Source organism: Antedon mediterranea, chromosome 9 (genome assembly GCF_964355755.1).
Source record: "Antedon mediterranea chromosome 9, ecAntMedi1.1, whole genome shotgun sequence".
NCBI classification, from domain to species: Eukaryota; Metazoa; Echinodermata; class Crinoidea; order Comatulida; family Antedonidae; genus Antedon; species Antedon mediterranea.
Window position 1 is genome coordinate 2,895,674 of NC_092678.1, and position 24,750 is coordinate 2,920,423.

General features: G+C 35.1%; 1 protein-coding gene across 2 annotated transcripts in view; it reads right to left on the minus strand.

The window, feature by feature from the left end:
* Positions 1-602: 602 nt before the first annotated feature.
* LOC140058396 (GRAM domain-containing protein 4-like) overlaps positions 603-24,750 on the minus strand; it is a 73,822-nt gene continuing 49,674 nt past the window's right edge. For both annotated transcript variants that reach the window (XM_072103971.1, XM_072103972.1), the window contains exons 14-17: positions 12,969-13,101; positions 8,909-8,999; positions 2,953-3,034; positions 603-2,603 (exon numbers count right to left, since the gene is read on the minus strand). In XM_072103971.1, coding sequence (XP_071960072.1) covers positions 2,385-2,603; positions 2,953-3,034; positions 8,909-8,999; positions 12,969-13,101 — 525 coding nt within the window. In that variant the 3' untranslated portion in view covers positions 603-2,384. The remainder of the gene's footprint in view (positions 2,604-2,952; positions 3,035-8,908; positions 9,000-12,968; positions 13,102-24,750) is intronic.

Here is a 24,750-nt window from a genome sequence, read left to right on the forward strand (position 1 = left end):
TGATATTGGACGTGCGCTACCTGATATTGGTTGGCGCTACCTGATATTGGACGTGCGTTACCTGATATTGGACGTGCGCTACCTGATATTGGACGTGCGCTACCTGATATTGGTTGGCGCTACCTGATATTGGACGTGCGTTACCTGATATTGGACGTGCGCTACCTGATATTGGACGTGCGCTACCTGATATTGGACGTGCGCTACCTGATATTGGTTGGCGCTACCTGATATTGGACGTGCGCTACCTGATATTGGTTGGCGCTACCTGATATTGGACGTGCGCTACCTGATATTGGACGTGCGCTACCTGATATTGGACGTGCGCTACCTGATATTGGTTGGCGCTACCTGATATTGGACGTGCGCTACCCGATATTGGACGTGCGCTACCTGATATTGGTTGGCTTTACCTGATATTGGATGTGCGCTACCTGATATTGGACGTGCGCTAACCAAACCTAATTCCCAACCAAACATGACTGTAATGCTATGCTTGTACATGTGTGTGGTGAAATTATAACATAATATATCGTTGATTACTATATGTTATGTTCCGGACTTCAGAAATGAATATAAACACTTCAAATATAGTGGTTTTGGATGACTTTATTCTCACTGAACATTTATGACAACATGTGCTTTATTTTATTATCTTTATAGCCTCTCTACTCGAACACAAATAAGATCACAAATTTTAATCATGTATTTTACCGCCATTTTTCATTTTAATTAACATCGTATCTAAAATTTTAAATGAAAACAAATATGGTTAATACTGAATTCAAGCATGGAGCTATAAACATTTTATAGCTCCATGATTCAAGCATCTTATTATGTAAATATACCTGTATTTTAACTACTTTAAACCAGGGAGCAACTCCCTGTTTAAACACATACTTTTAATTGTCACAAATGTATTTATAAGTATATAATATATTCACCAATGAAAATTTAAATAAACGTGAGATGAACCAGGGAGAAAAGGAAAATAAAAGTGTATAAAACCTTGAATTTAGGTTTTTTATAGTAATACTCGATGGAGTTGCTTAACCATCAAAAGTTTTAATGTTGAAAATTCAGGGAGCAATGAATAATTCTGTATATTCTATCAATTACAATACGTTTGTGAGGGCCACTGGATAGAAACAATCTACCAAGAAGGGATGACATTTAAAAGGTACGGCGAACCCGAGGCTGCTAATCCGGCAATCATTGATGATCGACCGATGGGATCAAGATGGGGTAATTAACTGGTTCAAATAATTGATTTCGCACAATCTATTGCTATTATTAATGAGGACAGACTTGTGCCTAGCCAAGCGTCATCTAGAATCCAACGTTGGGCGCTAAAATTAGGTACATACAATGACACATTGAGATTCAAAACGCCCATGGCAATGCGGATGCCTTAAGCAGATTACCATTCCCGAGAAAACCAGAATCAATTCCACAACCTGCTGAAACTGTTCTCTTGATGGAGTAAATGAACTAATCTCCAGTTTCCACAGCAGATATTAAAGGTTGGACGGTTAAAGATCCAACACTTTCTCGAGTTCTTCACTACATTGAATTGTGAAGTGTACTTGGACGCAGCTCACGTCCAACATTCAACAGTACTACAAGTCTTTGATGCTAACCACATTTATTGATTTATTCAGACCTTCAGTATTGCTTGGTTCCCACTTAAGACGCAAGACAAGGACGTAACGCAAGTGAGTTGACCAATCACAAGCGATGGATTATTTGAACGAGCGCTTGTCATTGGTCAACACGTTTGCGTCCTTGCATTACGTCTTAGTGAGAACCAAGCTTTACATATTGTTGTAAAAAATACAAGATAATCATTAGAAACATATACATTTAAAAATTCTATCAAATACAGTATAAAAAATAATAATAATAGTAGTATTATTTATAGTATTAGTTAGCCCGACACTGGGTTTAAACGGTTAGAAATGTGAAAAGTAAGTCAATTCTCAGAATGCAGCAACTAGCTATAGAAAACAATACATGTATAATTGAGTTCAAGATTTGTGGCTATTCTATCTTTTCGCTGTAATACCGTAAATCTTCTAATAGTAACACACCTTATAAGTCAATCTATAATAATAACATAAAACTTTATGATGCAGCCATATTTTAAAAATGAGATAATGCATGTTGATCTCACTAGGACGCCAGCCTTCGTTAAGAAAACCAAGGATCTAGGCTAGGCCTAAGCTACACACATATCCTGGGCCCAACAATGGAATAGCGCTACTCTAGAGATTCCAACGTTATACACTCACTGGCACGTCATTGTAAATGTCTACGTAATCTAAATGTTCATATATATGTTGTGCATGTAAACTCAAATTTTAAAAGTCCCTATTGTAAACTCTTTAACTAATTGCATCAACTTGATCTTCATTTGGCATAAGCTCTTCCTCAGATCCTGCATCTCTTGACCATGCCAATTGTGCCGATTTAGCCACCTGTAGAAGCTCGGCAAACACCTCATCACGATTCAAGATAGCGCCAAATATGAAAGGTTTATCAACTGACGAAACATGTACCTCAATCGACATCCCAGAACCCGGGATAAAGTTAAATGGGTTTATCTATAAAAAAAAACCAAAATAAATTCTAATGATTATTTATTCAAGTCATTCATTTGTGTAAGGGCTTGTGGCTCGTCGCACTTGCGTTTCACAGCGCTTTATAAATCCAGGATATTATTATTTATTCAACATATCCTGCAGGCAAGCATATTCATAACAGTACACACCTCAACACTTTACAATTAGTAATTGACTGATGGCATATGACCTCCTTTTATGAGTTACAACACCGCAATATTTAAGGCATTTAATATCGATCTGATATTAAATGTCGTTAAAATCAAATAGACTCAAGGCACTACATAATACACAAATATAACTTGTTTACATGAATAAAAGTAAAGAATACCTTTTCAAGTTTTGTGATATCACACAATGGTATTGTTAAATTCTTTGGAGTGAACAATCTTGAGCGACGAAAGCACAAGTAGCTGCAATAAATAGAAAATCATATTCATTGTTTTGCTCAGTTCTAAACAACAAAAAATAGTAATTTCCTGTTGACATTATGCAAGGCCGTAGCAAGAGGTTAAAAAAAGATGAAAATTGAAAATTTCAGATAAGGTGAGCGCCTCATCTGCCTCATGCTGGCTATATGTAAAATTGAGAAATGTTACAATAGTTAGGCTCCTTCGGTAAATTATTTCAAACGACAAAAACATGTTTCAGATACTTGTCACTATTCAAACGTTTTTGACAATCAACCGTTCTCATTAATGCACCTCATTAATTTTTATAAGCCTTCTGAAACAAAGCTAGGACATGAACACGAGCATAAATCGCTGTTAGATAGACTGAATGTTGTCTACTCATACAGTACATGCACAAGGAAAGTATATTAAGTAAAGTAAAATGTAAAACTACAATAAGTTGGCAGCATCTAAAATGCATAATGCATAAATATTTGATTTCAATACGACATCGCTCATCGAAGATTCCACATGTTTTTTAATCTGAAAAATAATCCTATCCAGTAATGAGTTTGTTTTTAAGAATTTTGTGATCAATCAGATCGTAGGCCTTTTTAAAATCTGTAGCAAGGAAACAAACATTGAGGAATTCACTTAAAGCGTCAATCAAAGACACCTTTACAACAGCCAAATTGGTTTAGGTTTATCTTTCTTAAATTGGTACCAGATCATTTTGTTTACTTAGTTAGTTAGTTGTCCAATGACCTAGGTGGTCGTAGGGGCGTAGCAGACGAGATACAGTAATCATCATGATACGACACCAGGCATACGCCATATCTCACAGCGGTGCCTATCTCCTCTCCGGGCTGGCGGGGGTTTTGCTAGATGGCCGTCGTTAGTTCTCCTGAACCGACGCCCTTGTGGGTGTCCAACCACCCTCCACACTATGTTCCTAAAGGAGTTGATGTGGGTACCGGTTTGGTCGCCGGTGTGTGACAGTGGCTGTGTGTGGACTAGTACACCGGCTGCTCATCTTGGAAGATGTACTAGGTTTTTTAAAGTGCACATAGTGTTTTTTATAGTCCTTAATTGAAAAGACTTGTTCTACCACCAGAAACATGGAGCGAGTGAGCCATTGCCGATGTTATGGCTACGTAATTACGGTTTCACTGTCTTAACCACTCACTTGTCTACTAGGCTCTCAATAACATTTGCCATTATCAATGGCGCAGATTCGTTTTTTAATAGTGGGTGAGGGGGGAAGGAATGTATACAAAATTAAATACTTTAGGCTGGTGGCTGCCAAGGGATCCAGGGGCCGAAGCCTCTGGAAGCCTGGCTCTTTAAGTAATTTATAGGTGGTTTCAATTTGATTTCTAAGCACATCAAAATTATCAATTTTCGCCCACGATTTTGTCTTTGTCCACGATATATGTCAGGCTAATGTTTTTGAGTTGTCCGACCTTGAATGTAAACAAGTTAATGGTCGACTCACAAAGTTAATCGAACATGATACGCCACACAAACTTGATTATTTTAGGTATTACAACATACAAAAAGAATGGTAACAACTGTTTGTCTATATCAATATCAACGTTATAAAATCAAATTTAAAACTAGTAAATGTTTCTCTATCTTTTCTCTGTCGTCTCCAAGAAGGATGAACGACGTGCCTTCTTATGATGAGGATTGACATTTATAAATAATGGTCTGAGAAAATATAGGCTTAGTTTGTTTTATTTTTAAATATAAAGTTGGTCATTTTTTCATGCTTATTGAAATTAACTAGAATAATATCTTTTTATGTCACCAATGAACTTTATAAATTTCCTAAGAAGAATATGAATTTGTTGGAAGATTGCTAATGATAGAAAACGCTTACACGACTGTGATTGTGATTTTCTGGAAAAAGCAGAAATATTTGTCTGCTTCATACACTTAGTTTTCCGTTTCATTTTAACAAGATTGTTGCAATATAATTAAATTAACACTGGCTCTTTAAAATAAGAAAATTTATGACCTTACTGCTTGATAAACAATAAATTATAGGAGTTAAAGCTATATGGTGGAGATCGCTTTCAGGTTGGGGAAGGGGGCACACTTTAGGGATTGAAATAATATTGGCTTGTTTCCATCTGTTTCTCACTTGAGTTAACAATAGCACGTAAAGGACCACTGAGTACCTAAGCCCCCAAACACCCAGGGGGGGGGGGGGGATCGTCTGGACCAGGGGCTTTATTACATTTAATTTGATTAAGTTTAATCCTGACGGTTTCATCGATATCTAATAGTGGATCTAGAGGAGGGAGGAGGTTAAATTCTGAGGTCACTGAGGTATGTCACTGATGAAATGGTACGAGTTGTACTGGTGCCTATAATTAAATGTAAATCAGGTGGCATTACGAGTATGGAGAACTACAGGCCCAGCTCTTGTTTCTGTTGTATCTAAAATATTTGAAACATTGTTAATCAATTATTGTGGAGATTACCCTTAAGTCAGGGGATCACCAGTTTGCTTTTAAAAGTCAACACTCAATGGAAACTTGTGTCTTTGTTTTTAAGCAGATAGTGGATTACTACAGTATAATACGAATGGGAGCCCCGTATTTACTTGTTTTTCCGACGCGAGTAAAGCGTTTGACCGAGTTAATCACTGGTCACTGTACAGGCAATTAATTATGAGAGATATTTATAACAAACATTATTGCTATTATACTTCTAAAATCTTGGTATGAGAATCAGTTTTTAAAGTTACCAATGGCGTTAGACAGGGTGGTGTTATGTCTCCTCTGTTATATAATGTTTACATTGACAATTTGAACAGTATGCTTAGTGATTTTAATTTTGGTTGTGAGCTCAATAATACAAAGTTCAACAACTTAAGTTATGCAGACGACATGGTGTTACTTGCGCCCTCTTTAGATGCCCTCCAAAAGATGGTCAACAACAAATGTGAGGACTTTGCTAATGACTTTGATGTATTATAAATTCAAAAAAATCAATTTGCATGTGCTTTTGCCCTAAGACAAGAAAACTGAATGGTAATTATGTTACTGTTCTATGTGGTAAAGAACTAAATTACATTCAATCCACTACCTATCTTGGTTGTGTTATCAGTAATGGTACTAGGGACGAACTGGATATTAAAAGGCAATATCAATCATTATGTATTAGAGGTAACTGTCTTTGTAGAAAATTTAGTAAATGCTCAACGGATGTTAAGATTACTTTGTTTAAGTCATACTGTATTAATATGTATTGTGCGACCTTATGGTGTGATTTTAATGTAAAATCTATGAAGTCATTACAGGTCTGTTATAATAACGCATTTAGAAAGATTTTAAAACGCTCAAGGAGCTGTAGTGCTAGTGCAATGTTTGTTGATAACCATGTTCCCTCCTTCTATGGGCCTGTTTCTGCTGCAACTGCTCAAAATACGGTATAAAAATACGGTATTTTTTATACCATATTTGTTAGTACCCTGTTTCTGCTAACAATACTTCTTGGGTGGTCGTGTTAAATTTCATCCTTTTTACCCAAATTGCCATTCATTTATTTGGTCGATATTTAAAAGTCGCAATAAAGGAAGTTTTACGTCTCACTTTCAACAGCCTAGCCCTAGTGGTAGAGATGTTGAGAGAGCACAGAAAACATCGTAATGAGGACAAGTAATTCGTTCCCTTCCCGAGTTATTGTCTTTTACAATCTTTTACTGCTTTCGCAGGCTCTTCAGCTTTGAATTTACTTGCTTTGGAGACAAGTCTATTCCGTACACTATTTTTTTAGAAATGTCTTTATAAATGTGGTTGTCCCTTTTAGTTGGCCGGACATTTTAGCTTCCCCATCCCCTCCTTCCCCACCCCCTCCCTCCCCATCCCCTCCTTCCCCATCCCCTCCCCTCCTTCCCCATCACATCCCCTCCTTCCCCATCACATCCCCTCCTTCCCCATCCCCTCCCCTCCTTCCCCATCCCCTCCCCTCCTTCCCCATCCCCTCCCCTCCTTTCCCATCCCCTCCCCTCCTTCCCCATCCCCTCCCCTCCTTCCCCATCCCCTCCCCTCCTTCCCCATCCCTCCCCTCCTTCCCCATCCCCTCCCCTCCTTCCCCATCCCCTCCCCTCCTTCCCCATCCCTCCCCTCCTTCCCCATCCCCTCCCCTCCTTCCCCATCCCCTCCCCCTCCTTCCCCACACAGATTTATATAGTAAATACTGTGATGTCTTCGCTCCACATTTTCGCCGAATATCTATACACGTGTGTAAAACAGCTGACAGGGACAGAAAATAAAAACACGATGTTGACCTCATGTCACAGGTAAAAAAAAAATACGGTATTTTTTATTGGCAGCAGAAAAGGGTACAAAAAATACGGTATAAATTTGTAAATACCATATTTTATCCACAAATTTTGTGGGGAAAATACGGTAAAAAAATACGGTATATATTATACGGTATTAAAAAAATACCGTATAAAAAACTGTATTTTCTTGGCAGCAGAAACAGGGCCTAAGAGTACATTCGGAAATCAATTTTTTGTCTAAAAGATTCAAAGTTGCACAGAAAATGGATTGAACTTCTGTATACATGATTTCATGTATACTTTTACGTATGTTAACTTGTATCAGTATAGCCATTATAATGTTATTTCACTCCTAGTTGAAAACCGAAGTTTTCCAACGGCATTATTATTTGCGACATGTGGTATAGATTTTTTACTTTACTTACATTTATTTATTGAATATTGTTATGTGTTATGATATGGACTTTGTTCTGAAATAAAAGTGAATTGAATTGATTATAATTTTATTTCAAAGCGCGATGTTGTCACCGTTACACCAATAAATTTGACATTCCTACAAGAGAAAGATTATCTTTGCATCCTAGATTGAGAAACCTTTTGGGTGCTTCCACCAGGATCGAGAATCCAAATTCAAGAGCTTAGTTACATTTTTTTTGGTAACTGGTAATTTCAAATGTACGTACCGCAGGACTATAATACATTATCTTTTACAGAAACAAACTAGAAAGCCACTCCTAGAGTGCATACCTCCGCCTACTGTAAAATTCTTCTACATCAGATTTAGTCACCGGAAAGTGTGTGTCTTAATGCTGTGCGTGATGAACATAAACGTGAAAAGCAAACGAATTAATTTGAAAAGAAATAGGGGTTTTAAACTACTTGCATCGAAAAACTTTAACATTAAATCTAAATATTTTTACAATTACAAATCACAAAATATAATTCTTGCCTCTTGTACAAAAATGAAGTTCTCGAGAAAATGCAATTTTAGTTTACTTGTTACTTTAAGACTGCTCACCGGCTTTTTGAAATTTCTGTCCTATCTTTTAACACTAGGTAGCAAGTCTGAAAATAATTTTAAAAAGTGGTCCAGAATTGGGACCGTGATCCAGATTGCCTCCAAAATTTAATGGAGTGGTCCTTGACCACATATCTATCTGTATTTTGGGCATTATTTATTTATCTGGTTAGTCAACAAGTTTACGAATAACTGTGTTTTTTAAAGATTAAAGTCAAGCCTAATACCAAGCCTTTGTCGTAATACTATATTGAACATTGTCCGAACATGTTCTTGTCGTTTGAAATAATTTACCGAAGGCACCTTAGTTTTTAAAAGCATTATTTATGGTTTAATGGTTTTAAAATAAAAGCAATAAAAGTGCTAAGAAAACAAGGGGACAAGGGATAATTATGAAAGTTCATGTCAGCACCCAAATCAAAGTATTGGGGTACACCCTCAGGGTTTGAACTAATGAATGAATGAACTACAATTCCCAGGAATCGGGTGCCTCCTATTCTAGTAAAGATGAGGGGCGGGCAGGCAGTGAACCGGCATGTTTCAACCATTGAGTAAATGGACAAAACTAAACTTGTCTTACCTCTTAGTAAGGTACAGTTTGCCACTTCTAAATGCTGCTCCTAGTGCTTTTCCTTTCTGTATTAATGTGGTTCTTTTTCCATCCTCCCAACCTTCAAGTTAAAAATAAGAAACATTTGATTAACATAAAGCATGTAAAATATATTACGGTAGTTTGGTAAACAGATATTTTTAAGTCTTTGATACAGTACAGCTAAAAATGACTGCAATGTAACCTACGTTCAGCTTCGTGGCTATGTGTGGCTCCTAGGTATTGTTTTTTAAATGATCCTATGAGAGGCATTGTTTTCATCACCGATGTTCCACATGTTTTTTCGCTCCCAGTCGGTGCACTCTGTAATGTGGTTTATGAGTTACTGGATTTTATTCAATGAATGTATTATTTTAGCGGTGTTCGTATATAGGGCTAGTATATTTAGAATTACTTTTTACACAATATTATTATTTTGTTTTATTTAAACATCTATACTATAATAGCACTAAGCCAAATTTGTTCCTCTATCACCTCGTAAACCGCAAGTACGCTATTAACGCTGTTCGAGCTGGGGCACCTTTTAATTCTCTTTTATCCATTAGAACAGCAAATTTGTACGAAAAATGTGTTTTTTAGACCAATTTCCTTTTAATTGCTGAATGCTGCAATCCTCGGCCGTTTCCCCCCTAGCAAAATCAATCGAGCATGGAATATACAATAACAATTATAAAGCGGGTCATCGTTGATCAAGCATGCATTGGTGACCATGCTGTACTAAATTTTGAGAACATAAATCCCGATAAAGGTATAGTAATCTCATGCGCCAATTATTTATTAAAAAATATCAATCATTCATTCTTATGCTGACGTGGGTACCATCCGCTCCTCGCTTTCTATTCGTTATTCATTAAGCGTATGCAGCATGGCATCCAATAAGGCTAAGCCCAATACTCGATCCAGAACTCCTGCTGTTTCTGAGTTTAACGGCTCAAACCCGGATTCAGCTGATTTTGTTGCTGGCCGGTGAGTTTTTTACTAAACATTCCGATTTTACTGTCAATAAATGTGCACATCGTGTTGGACAGCGCCCTGTTCTAGTCACATCATTGTTAAGTTTCTAAGTTACAACTCAAAAATTGAAATTATTAAACAGAAAAACAGTGCACAGCAGAAGGTACCTTCTACCTATGTTATAGATGACCTTACACTAGCCAACTACAGAGAAAGTGAAGAAGTGGAAAACGCAAGTCAAATCATTATTCGACAGCGGTACAAAGCTTAAATTTACTGCATGGAAATGGCAGTTATCAACCAGGGTACCGCATCTGTTTCAGTAACACTATAGAACAATAAACGCAACCATCGCAATGGAACAATACAAGAACAACTTTAATTTATTATATTCTTTATAATTTAAATTGTTTGATCCTAAACAAGATGAACAATTTTATCTTTTATATCTTAAAATATAGATATTGCAGTTTTTTCCCATTATCTGCAAATTCCATTATTCTGGCATACGCAGCTGACGTGTCCCTGATTTGCATACTTATGTTTAAAGAGAGAAGCGTCGACCGATACGGTACTGTACTCTTGAATAAGATGACAGAAAAATTGTTTAATTTGTAATGGCGATGAGTTTAAAATCATGATATTTATATAATAACATAGCCTAAGTATGTCAATAGTAATTTGAAACTGATAAGTACATGTAGTACTGTACATTAACAACAAGGGTCATAACCATCAAATATGAGTGTACGTCAAACGATACATGTGTGTAAATTTCTAAGAGTTGCAAATGAATTGCCTATTGCCTGAATAATAAATGCATATTGGTTCCTGGATGTAATATAATATTACTGGGGCACAAACGATTCGTACAAAGAACAACTGCGTAGGCCTACCTATTGTTTAGATCGCTGGCAGTCAGCAAGCATAAAGTGTATATATGTCAAACATCAAACGCCATGGTTACCTGACAGTATATGCGGCTATAAGTGCAGTGTATCATCATCATAGAGGATATGTTGATATTAATATAGTACACATAATCACTGTGGTAATATGTTTACATTATAGCAACCGATTTTTCTTTCTAGGATACCTATCCACCTATCAATACCTATTTATATTGATATATTTAATTTCCTCAACAAATAAATATTGAGCTATAATAAGCATTGAATTTGCCTTTTCGGGTTTTCTACTAGACTAGATTTTTTTTTTTTTTTTATTTCAATAAACATTTATTTACAAAATCTGAATACATAGGAAAACAACAAACAGGATTTTACAGAATTATAAAAATATGTTTCGACTTAAAGTGAATAACTTTAATATTACTTTGATATGGCCAATTTAAATTTAAAATATTTTGACCTTGATTGTTTGTGTTTCAAGGGACAATACATCTTTAAACTTTAAATGCAACGCAATCAAAACAAAATACTGAGTGAATGATATCATTGGCAACAAAATGTTATCGTCCTTTAATTACGCGTATGTTTACCGGAGGGACAAAGTATGATCGTTTTACTCATTGGTAGCATGCTACATATGAGAGAGTGCCTTTTCCTGCAAATTAGAGATGCCATTTATCATGATTTTTTTTTGTACAAGAGCACCATTTAACAAAGTTTGCTTCGCCACAGGTCCTGTCGACGGCCAAAGGTTACTGCGCAACAAGCCCTGCTTTACTCAATATAGGCCTATGGGGAAAAATGTCACTTCTTAATAGGCTAGTAATTTTCATATTTAAAATATCAATTGTTAATACATTTATAATATTGACGTGAGAGTGCAATTTCCGACCATCTAGAGGTGTCATATTTTCAAAATCGCCTCAACAACTCAGCCCCAACCACGGTGGGTCTGAGTTTGTGTGGACTCTCTGGGATCAGCCCCTGCTTCATGCTCATGTAATACATAAACCTTGCTTTTATTGACGTTGTTTATTTTTATTAACGATTTACCTATTGTGGTTTGTTTTTGTGCTTATTGTTTCTCTTTTCAGTTCTGACTTTATCTAATCATTTGTATTTATTGTTTAATGCCTGAAAATGATTAGAGTCAACTTCCATTCCATAATTTTCTAGTGGATCCTGATACTGTCAACCATATATCCAGTATAATATCAATCCTCTTGACGTTTATAGAAGACAGGTTTGATGAAAAATCTGAAGGGATTTCTAACCCAACAGATGTTCAAACCCTCGATAGTGATTCTTATTATGATACAAATAATTTTAATACCAAATTTGAAAACAAAACTTTATCTCTATTCCATTTTAATATACGAAGTATAACATATAAAATAGATTCTTTGAACACTACAATATGCATAACATTCTTAATAATTGGACTCTCTGAGACTTGGTTGAATGATAAATCTCCCACTCCTTTTTTGCAGAATTATTCCTTTATTTTTTCAAAAACAGAGAAACCGGTAGTGGTATTTGTTAAAAATAACTTGTTTTCTTTTGATAGCTGGTAACAAAGGTGTATATTTAACACCCTTCTCCATCGGAGGTATGAAAAAACAAGGCCTCACATAGTATTGCGATCCAAAAACAATACTTTTCTGTGGTACCGTGTGGGATCGCGATAAAAAACAATACCTTTCGTGGGATCATGTGGGATTGCAATCAAAAGACAATACTTTGTAGGTTTTCGATCAAAAAACAATGCCCACACGTAGGCTACGAATGGTTACGTGTGGTAACAAATCAGTAATTAATAGCTAGCTGTACTGTAGTTCATTTAGATGTGAAGTGTTTTGCCACTAAAGCTTGGTTCCCACTAGAACGTAACGCAAGGACGTAAACGCAACGCAAGCGTTTTAACCAATGACAAGCGAAGTTATAGACAGTTAGCAATCACAAGCGAATAAGCCATCACTTGTGATTGGTCAATTCACTTGTGTTGCGTTACGTCCTTGTGTTGCGTCGCTAGTGGGAACCACGCTTTAAGAAAATCACTATATAGGCCTACAGTACATGATGGCTCAAGTTTAGCTTTGACCAACTGTGTCAAATAAATAAGTGAAAATAAATCTGACAATTTTTGGTAAACAATCTTGAATTACCTTGTAGTGGTATTTCATCATTTTCCAGCTTAAAAGCATCAGCAAAAGTTTTACAAACATCGTCGTTAGATGCTGAGCTTGTTGATGCAAAAGAATGAGAACTTGTTCTTACACCATCGATATTAACCAAATACTGTAAAATATAAAAAAATATTCACTTTTAAAATATTTATATTTATTGAAAAAAAAAAAAATTACAATTTATTGCAAATACGTTTCATGGATTACAAGAATAATACTTTATTAGGTTGGGTGGAGGTTATATGTGCTAGTGTCATATGTGATGTGTTTGTGTATGTTTATGCGTTTAATTATTAAATATTAAATAAAGTAAATCACACTCTATAAAATGAAATCATAAGGAAGGAATATATTGATAATATTTTGTTATTGAAATGTAACATCATTAATACCACAAGTCTAATAAAGTAATTTAAACAACACAAAAGAAATCTAAATTTGAACGAAGGATCACGAGAATAAGTGTAAACTAACACCGCAACACTAATAAACAATATCAATCCCAAGAAGAATTGAACAATAGCAAAAAACTAGAACTAATATCGATGTAGGTTATACAAACTATGTACTATTTGAAACATTAGATGTAGAATTTCTAATATCATCAATGCAGGGTCGTTCCATTTCTTAAAAGGAAATTAATACTAGCAATGCATCACTTTGCTTTTAACATTAAATGAAGAATTTCAACATTGTGATGCAACTGGGGTTATTCCATTTCTTAAAAGGGATGAATGTAATGTCATAGAAATGAATACACATGATGTAAACAGAATGGTCTCTATGTCTACCAGAGTTAATAACATCCACCTATCCAATTTTAAATTGATTATTCAGAGCGATTTATTCTTTAAAACATATCCTGTGCTGTATAAGCACAATAAGGTGATCTAGAAATAAGTCTTCAATTGTGGAGAGATGTAGCCATGGTTTTAGAAGAAAGTGTGGATAATAGTAACATGAGACGTACAGGTGTTGGATTATTCACTGAATGGACTTTGTTCCATTTTGGGACGTCTGTGTAAAGTTGCTCAAAACAATGTTAAGACTACATTGTGTTGTAATGTAAATAACATACACACATTTAAACAAGAGAGAGTTCACCAAATGTAACCTATATCAAATCTATAGCACGTATACATTGTAATCGAAATGGAACACTCTTTATGAAATTCGTTTTGATGAGATGACTTCGGTTCTAAAATGTAAAATTTATCTATTGTAATGTTCGGAAATAAGTGTATGTGGATTCTATTGCTATTTTCGACAGTACATGGCCAAAATGTACAGGTCTTGAGCGGACAAAGTGCGGGAACTTTAGTTGCATTTGAAAGGTACACAATATATGATCTTCAATGTACTTTTCTAACTTTCACAAAGGATAACTACATCTCCTGGTACAGAAGAAATGGATATACTGGAAATGAGACAGAGATTTACAGAAATGGAACGCTATTGACCTCTGACCTTGACCAAGAAGCATTGGCATATTCACTTAACACCTCTCCTGAAATTGAACTAACATTATCAATCTCAACAGACCTTGGACAATTTATTCATGGCAATGGATATCGATGTCAAGTTATAGACATAAATACTGGTGATATATTACTACAAACAAGAATTGGGGCCTATGTGTTCCTACATGTATTTTATCCCCCACTAACACCACCCATTTGTAATGTCAGTAGTTATCAAAAAGAATCTATTGGGAAGACGGTTACATTTTCCTGTACAACACTACCAGGTAATTCACAAATAATCATTCAATGGTGTAGAGATGAAGTTGTGGTTGCAGAAGAAACAGTAGCTTATAAAAGTGAAGAAAGATTTACAGAACACTCATTTAACTACACTTTTACTCTTCTACAAGAAGATTTAGGGGCAACATACCAATGTAGGGTGACATTTCAAGGTACTACAACATGTACAGCACAGGAAACAAACCACCCAATAATAACTACAAGTACACCAATATTTTGGCAAACAACAGATCAACAAACCACCTTACAGATGACTTCTAGCAGAACTAGTGCAAAAGAAAAGTCAACTACAGAAACAATGATCACAGATACTATGCTACAACAGACAAAAAATAGGAGAACAACTTCAAAGGATGAGCAAACACCAGGAACTTTAAACACAGTTAGTAAAACATCTTTACCAATGACCACAGGAACTACAGCACAATGGACAAGTGATATAACCACTACTGAATATGAGTCAACAACAAAAACTTTAACCTCAGTTGGTAAAACTTCTTTACCAATGGCCACAGGAACTACAGCACAATGGACAAGTGATAGAATCATCACTACAGATGAGTCAACAACAGACACATTAACCTCAGTTGGTAAAACTTCTTTACCAGTGACCACAGAGCCTATCATACAACAGATAAAAAGTGCTACAACCACTGCTACAGATGATTCAACAACAGAAACATTGACCACAGAGCCTACAATACAACAGACAAAAAGTGATACAGCAACTGCTAAAGATGAGTCAACAACAGAAACATTGACCACAGATCCTACAATACAACAGACAAAAAGTGATACAGCAACTGCTACAGATCAGTCAACCACAGAAACATTAACCACAGTTGATAAAACTACAACACATCTATCAAATACTCCAAGGCATCAATCAACTATGGCAGGAACTTCTGTACCAGTGACCACCACAATACAACAGAAAAAAACTGATACAAAAACTGCTACAGATCAGTCAACAACAGAAACATTGACGTCAGTTGATAAAACTACAAGGTCTCAATTAACTATGGCAGGAACTTCTTTACCAGTGACCACAGAGCCTGCCATACAACAGACAAAAACTGATACAGCAACTGCTACAGATCAGTCAACAACAGAAACATTTACCTCAGTTGATAAAACTACAAGGTCTCAATCAACTATGGCAGGAACTTCTTTAGCATTGACCACAGAGCCTACAATACAACAGACAAAAACTGATACAGCAACTGCTACAGATCAGTCAACAACAGAAACATTTACCTCAGTTGATAAAACTACAAGGTCTCAATCAACTATGGCAGGAACTTCTTTACCAGTGACCACAGAGCCTACCATACAACAGACAAAAACTGATACAGCAACTGCTACAGATCAGTCAACAACAGAAACATTGACTACAGTTGATAAAACTACAAGGTCTCAATCAACTATGGCAGGAACTTCTTTACCAGTGACCACAGAGCCTACCATACAACAGACAAAAACTGATACAGCAACTGCTACAGATCAATCAACAACAGAAACATTGACTACAGTTGATAAAACTACAAGATCTCAATTAACTATGGCAGGAACTTCTTTACCAGTGACCACAGAGCCTACCATACAACAGACAAAAACTGATACAGCAACTGCTACAGATCAATCAACAACAGAAACATTTACCTCAGTTGATAAAACTACAAGGTCTCAATCAACTATGGCAGGAACTTCTTTAGCATTGACCACAGAGCCTACAATACAACAGAAAAAAACTGATACAAAAACTGCTACAGATCAGTCAACAACAGAAACATTGACGTCAGTTGATAAAACTACAAGGTCTCAATCAACTATGGCAGGAACTTCTTTACCAGTGACCACAGAGCCTACCATACAACAGACAAAAACTGATACAGCAACTGCTACAGATCAATCAACAACAGAAACATTGACTACAGTTGATAAAACTACAAGGTCTCAATTAACTATGGCAGGAACTTCTTTAGCATTGACCACAGAGCTTACAATACAACAGACAAAAACTGATACAAACACTGCTACAGATCAGTCAACAACAGAAACATTTACGACAGTTGATAAAACTACAAGGTCTCAATCAACTATGGCAGGAACTTCTGTACCAGTGACCACCACAATACAACAGAAAAAAACTGATACAAAAACTGCTACAGATCAGTCAACAACAGAAACATTGACGTCAGTTGATAAAACTACAAGGTCTCAATCAACTATGGCAGGAACTTCTGTACCAGTGACCACCACAATACAACAGAAAAAAACTGATACAAAAACTGCTACAGATCAGTCAACAACAGAAACATTGACGTCAGTTGATAAAACTACAAGGCGTCAATCAAACATTCCATCAACTTCTGTACCAATGACCACAGAGCCTACCATAAAACAGACAACTACTGAGATATTAACAAGTAACAGACAAAACCGACCGTTTACATCAACTTTACACCAGACAGCAAACCCTGAAGATAAAACTGATAATTATTTGACTATTGTTTTGTTGTCTGTTGGAATAGTTGTTGGTCTTCTTTTTCTATGTTTCTTGATGTACAAGATGGGATGTTTTAGTAATGCACTATGCAATGCTAATAACAAAATCGAACCAATTAATTTAAAAAACTAAAAGGATAAATACTGAAAATATTTTGTAATGGTATAGTAAAAACAAAATTGCTGACAACTACACAGAAACTATCTACTGTACAATGGCATTCTAGAAGGATAATAAAACAAGATAAATACTGAGCTTGAATAATATCTTATTTATAACCAAAACTTGTTCACAAATATGTAAGATCGTATTTTTTATTTATTTATTTTTTTATTTATTTGACTTCTCACTAACTCAGTTAGTGAAGGATCTGGACCAACAGGTGGTAAACACCTCTAAAATGGTCCAGTCCCAATTTGCACAGTGGCTGTGTGTGACAGTGGCTGTGTTTGTGTGGACTAGTACACCGGGGTAACCCCCTACTCGTCTCGAAAGATGTACTAGGTTCTTTAAAGTGCGCATGAGCTATGTGTACACTGGACCTACGGTTTATAGTCCTTATCCGAGAAGACTCGTTCTACCACCAGAACCATAGAGCGAGTGAGCCTCGAACCCTTGCCGATGTTATGGCTACGTAATTACGGTTCCACTGTCTTAACAGCTCGGCCACTCACACTTTATTAATTAATAAACTTTACAGAATGAATAATATATATTTTTTTCATAAATTTGCTGGATAGATCACTTACGTCCACTACTAATTTAAAGAATTTATTATTTATTAATTGATAATTAAAATTATTCATTTTGCAGTAACTCTAAATTATAATATTAAATAACTGTGTTTCAACTTTAGGTGGATCATTTTATATACAATAAAATGTTACAAACTGATTTTTTTTGCTCTGAATGTTATATACATTTTATATGTAGCAATGTATGCATAAAATATGAACAATTTCATATGAACTGTTTCATTGCATCTTTTGAATCTAAGCAGATTTTGATTGCATTGAAAGGAAAACTTTATCGAGAACCATTTGATAACGTATTAGGGATTTACATATAATTTCAGAACAATATCGCCGCACACACTAGCTGTACAGTCACCGTAAATTGCTGTGAAATGTTTAGTCTGTTGATTGAAGAAACACTTCAATATCCAGATAGGCAAAAGAAACAATAAGAAAATTAAAAGTTTATATTTGTTACGATTTATTTAAAAAGTGTGTTTACTAGAAATGTTTACGCTTTGCAAGACTTGTCTATTGACCCAAATAAGTATCTAGAAACATGACGTATGATGCTCTGGAATCATTCAACCATATCTATATAGGGTACCTTGAAGTACAGCAAAATAGAAAGGATGAATATAAATGTTCAGGGAATTTACAAAAAACGTTTCAATATTAGTTTTAGTAGAGACTTCTAAAAAACATAACAGATTGCATCATACAAAATAAATATTATCTTGAATCTTATCCCCTGAGCAAATCTAACAATGTATTCATTTCAATACAATGGAACATGCCTTATGAGGAAGTTAAGTTTGTAGATCAACTGCAAACACTGAAAGTACAATCACAAAAATGGCAGTCATGTTCGGAAACAAACCTACTATGTTACTGTTGGTTCTTTTGCTAATTTCAACAATAAACGGGCAAAGTGTACAACGTTTGTCTTTGAGAGGAGACCAAGTTGGACCTATTGTTGGAGCTGAAGGGTACACATTTGATTTCCGATGCACTGGTCAAACCTTTAATGAGAATCATTACATCATCTGGTATAGAAGAAGTGGATATACTCAAAATGAAACGGAGATTTACAGAAATAGAACACTTTAAACGACTGACCTTGGCAAAGAAGCACTGGCGTACTCACTTAACAACTCTACTGAAGCTGAATTTACAATAACAATCACAACAGGGCTTGGACAATTTATTCATGGAAATGGATATCGTTGTCAGGTCATAGACATAAATACAAGTAATGTATTGTTTCAAACAAGAAATGGCGCCTATGTCATGTTACATTTATTTTATCCACCACCAGCACCATATCCTCTTTGTTCTGCTACCAGTTATCAGAATGAGTCCATTGCCCAAAATGTTTCACTATCATGTACAACTCTGCCAGGTAATCCAATAAGCATTCAATGGTGGAGAGATGAAGTGATGGTTGATAGCAAAGCTGTAACATATGATAGCGATAGGAGATTTACAGAATACTCATTGGACTATAACTTTACTCTTCAACAACAAGATTTAGAGGCAACATATGAATGTAGGGTTACATGGGGTAACACTGATATGACATGTATGGTACAGGAAACATCTCAATTAACAACAAAGGCAGCAACAACAGAATCACCTTTTCTTCAAACGACAAAGAAGCAAATTTCTTTACCATTGACTACAGATACTACCAGTAATATAACTACTACTACTAAAGATGATTCAACACAAGAAGCATTAACCACAGCTGGTAATATAGCTACTACCATGGATGAGTCAACACCAGAGGCGTCGGCCACAGTCGGTAATACTACTACGCCACAGTCAGCTACTACGTTGTCAAGTTTTTTACCATTGACTAAAGGCACAACAGTACAACATGCAACTACAAGTAATAAAGGCACTTCGATGGATGAGTCAACACAAGAGGCATTGGCCACAGTCGGTAATACTACTACGCCACAGTCAGCTACTACGTTGTCAAGTTCTTTACCATTGACTACAGGCACAACAGTACAACATACAACCACAAGAAACAAAGGTACTTCGATGGATGTGTCAACACCAGAGCCATTGGCCACAGTCGGTAATACTATTACACTACGATCAAATATGTCGTCAACTTCTTTACCATTGTCTACAGATACTACAGAACAACATACAACCACAAGAAACAAAGGTACTTTGATGGATGTGTCAACGCCAGAGGCATTGGCCACAGTCGGTAATACTACTACACTACGATCAAATATGTCGTCAACTTCTTTACCATTGTCTACAGATACTACAGAACAACATACAACCACAAGAAACAAAGGTACTTCGATGGATGTGTCAACGCCAGAGCCATTGATGGCCACAGTCGGCAATAGTTCTTTATCACTGGCTACAGATAAAATAAAACATTATACAACTCCTCATTATATAACTACTACCATGGATGAGTCAACACCACAGACGTTGACAACCGTCGGTTACACTACTAGACTTCAATCACATGAGGCATCATCTTCTTTACCTATGACAGATTCTACAGTCCAACAGGAAACAAGTGACAGAACTAATGCTAGGATTGAGCAAACACAAGAAATATTGACAACAGCAACAATTGATCAGACAAATTTGATGCCAGAAGATATGTCTTCTGAAAGGTCCTCAGCTATTGGATTGTCTTTTAGCGCAGTTGGTCATCTGTTGATAATCCTGCTAATAATAATTAAATATAATTAGCACTGTAAAGACGTAATTCAACAAGGTAAAACAATGTTGATCACACTCTACAGCAGAATGAATAATGTGTAAATAACCAGAGGAACAAAATAACTGTATTAGTTTTGTAGAAAACAACGAACAAGGACCATATTTTATTTAGATGTAGAGAAGGTAGAAATCGTTTGTAATGCTGAAGAAAAGGAGCTTGTCTCAACAAATTTTATTAGAACTTAATTGGTAAAAATAAATTTAAAAAGGCAGTTAATGTGATGATTGCATCTTTACGGTACTATTATTTCAGTGATCCAGCTATACTCTCTGGAATTTTATTTTCAATAAATAATCAGAAGCTTATAATAGACAAAAATAATATTGTTGTGTTATTATATAAATTTAGTTTGAAGTGTTTCTTTAATTTTTCTAAAGAATGGCTGTCAATTCATATAAAAAAATATAATCAATTATTACAACACGGTATGTGTCATAATATAAATATAAATAAAATGGTTATAACAAAATTAATTACTAGCTGTTTGTTGCATTTATGTAGTTGTAATCGCATACTATAATGCACGGTTATCAAGACCTTTGTGCCCAAATGGATTAAAATGATGGTTTACATGTATAGTACTTATATTGCTTTCCAGTTCATGTGTACCTAACTGAAGGTTCTTTACCATTGTCCACAACGCCTACAATACAAGGAGCAACAACAGGTTCTGAGATAGTGTAGCTTGGTTCCCACTAGAATGTAACGCAAGGACGTAAACGCAACGCAAGTGAATTGACCAATCACAAGCGATCGCTTATTCGCTTGTGATTGCTAACTGTCTATAACTTCGCTTGTCATTGGTTGAAACGCTTGCGTTTACGTCCTTGCGTTACGTTCTAGTGGGAACCAAGCTTTACGGACAAAACCGACTGAATACATCAACTGTTAATTATTTGGCTATTGTTTTGTTGTCTGTTGCAATAGTTGTTCGTCTTCTTTTTATACAAGATGGATTTTAATGCACAATGCAATGCCAATAACAAGATGGAATCATTTAATTGAAAACCTATAAGGACCTAAATACTGAAAATCATTTGGTACAGTAAACAAAATAAACTAGTTAGAACCACAGAAAAGAAGTAAAATACACATTAACTATTGCAGTGACATTATAGAAGGACAATAATATATGTGCTTGAAATAATATTACTAATATCTTATTTGTAAAAGAAACTGGTTTACAAATATTATTGTTATTCCGCAAGGCTGTATCATAATAAATACTAATACAATAATAATATAGTATTATTTGTAAAGGAAATAATGTATTGTTCCAAAAGAAAATAAACACTGTTTAAGTACATTCAACTCTTTTAAAATCAAAACTCTCTAAAACCAGATCATGTCTTAAACACAATTTGAAAAAGGTATTAAAGGTTTCCTGGATTGATTGTACCATTTTAAATGCATTAATTCATAATATCAGAAATCCAATGTCTCCAGTGGCTAGCCATGGTGTCAATTTTTTAGAGAGTTGATTAATATTAAATACAAGTTATATAACGTACAGTTTACAAACTTGACAGAATAAATAACAAATTAATTTTAATTGCTTACATATACTGGATAAATTGTTTTCGTCAAGGCACAAAATGTTTTTATTTATTATCATTACTAAAATGATTCATTTTGCAAGTATAAACATATAGTATTAAATTACTAAGCAAATCAATAATTGATAAATATAGAATTTTATATAATTTAAACTTAGGTATAATATCAATTCTGTGCCCTAAACTTGAATATTTACATTTTAAGAAATGTTAGTATCAAATACAGATTGTTTCATTGTATTTTTAGATTTGTTGTGAACAACATGTCTAGCCAGTCTCTTTGCATTTAAATAATATATAGGTGACTTTAAAATAAAAGGAAATAGAAGAAAATTGAAGGGAACAAATACAGGAAGTTATACATTTCGGCAAAATAACTAAGAATTCAAATACCTTTCACAATTAGAAACTTCTACGAAAGAAGTAATTCTAAATAAGTAAATAACAGATTGCATCACACAGGATCTGATCCACGGAGCATAACTAATAATGTATCCATTACAACAAAATGGAACATTCCTTATAAGGAAGTTACGTTTATACTTAAATCTCAAACATTGAAAATGCAATCATTAAAATGGCAGTCATGTTCGGAAACAAACCTACTATGTTAATGTTGGTTCTTTTGCTAATTTCAACAATAAACGGGCAAAGTGTACAACGTTTGTCTTTGAGAGGAGACCAAGTTGGACCTATTGTTGGAGCTGAAGGGTACACATTTGATTTCCGATGCACTGCTCAAACCTTTAATGAGAATCATTACATCATCTGGTATAGAAGAAGTGGATATACTCAAAATGAAACGGAGATTTACAGAAATAGAACACTTCAAACGACTGACCTTGGCAAAGAAGCACTGGCGTACTCACTTAACAACTCTACTGAAGCTGAATTTACAATAACAATCACAACAGGGCTTGGACAATTTATTCATGGAAATGGATATCGTTGTCAGGTCATAGACATAAATACAAGTAATGTATTGTTTCAAACAAGAAATGGCGCCTATGTCATGTTACATTTATTTTATCCACCACCAGCACCATATCCTCTTTGTTCTGCTACCAGTTATCAGAATGAGTCCATTGCCCAAAATGTTTCACTATCATGTACAACTCTGCCAGGTAATCCAATAAGCATTCAATGGTGGAGAGATGAAGTGATGGTTGATAGCAAAGATGTAACATATGATAGCGATAGGAGATTTACAGAATACTCATTGGACTATAACTTTACTCTTCAACAACAAGATTTAGAGGCAACATATGAATGTAGGGTTACATGGGGTAACACTGATATGACATGTATGGTACAGGAAACATCTCAATTAACAACAAAGGCAGCAACTGAATCACCTTCTGTTAAGACAACAGATGAGCAAACCACATATACTACAATACAACATCCAGCAGCCAGTAATATAACTACTGCTATGAATGATTCAACACCACAATCATTGGCCACAGTTGGTAATACTATTAGGCTACAGTCAAATACGACTTCTTTACCATTGACTACAGATACTACAGTACAATATACAACCATGAGTAATAAATCTACTTCAATGGACGTGCCATCTTCTTCTGTAACAATGACCAGTACTACAGTCCAACAGGCAGCAACAACTACTACTAGAAGTGAGCAAACACAGAAAATATTGACATCACCTACAATTGATCAGACAAATTCTATGTCAGAAGATGCCATGTTTTCTGAAAAGTCCTTAGCGATTGGATTGTCTTTTGGTGCCGCTAGTCTTTTTTTGATAATCTGTGTAATAATCATAGCACTTTACAAGAGACATAGTTTGAATCAGATGCCAAACAATATTGATCACACACTTCGAGCAGGGAATGAATTAACTGAAATATGTAACAAAGATGAACCAATAGATGATAATGAAGAAATAAACAATGCTATAGAAAACAATGAAGAAAAGGTAGAAATTGCCTGTAACAATGATCCTGTGGAAAAGGACCTCATCTCAATGACTAGAAAACAAAGAAACAGACAGTAGATATAAAATGATTGTATCTTCACAAAATCGTTTCAAATTATTCTTTTTAGAGTTTGTTTTTTAAATAATAAGAAGACCATAATAAGAGAACATACTGTTATTTTAGTGTTTAAATTTAAAGGATTTAATATTAATAAAATATAGTATTATTAAGCATGATTTAAATACATATATTCTAGTAATTAATATCATAACATACTCATGATTCATAATTTTAGTTATCAATTGATATATAAGTACATTTGTTAACTATTACAATTTTATACATATCATATATATACAATAACCATCCCAAGCTCAGAATAAATTCTAAATCGCCCGGTAATATACTGAAATTGAATTATAATAAAACAGTTATATAAAAATGAATTACTAGCTTTAATGCATGTTTTTTGTATTTTTGTGGTTGTAATCATATATT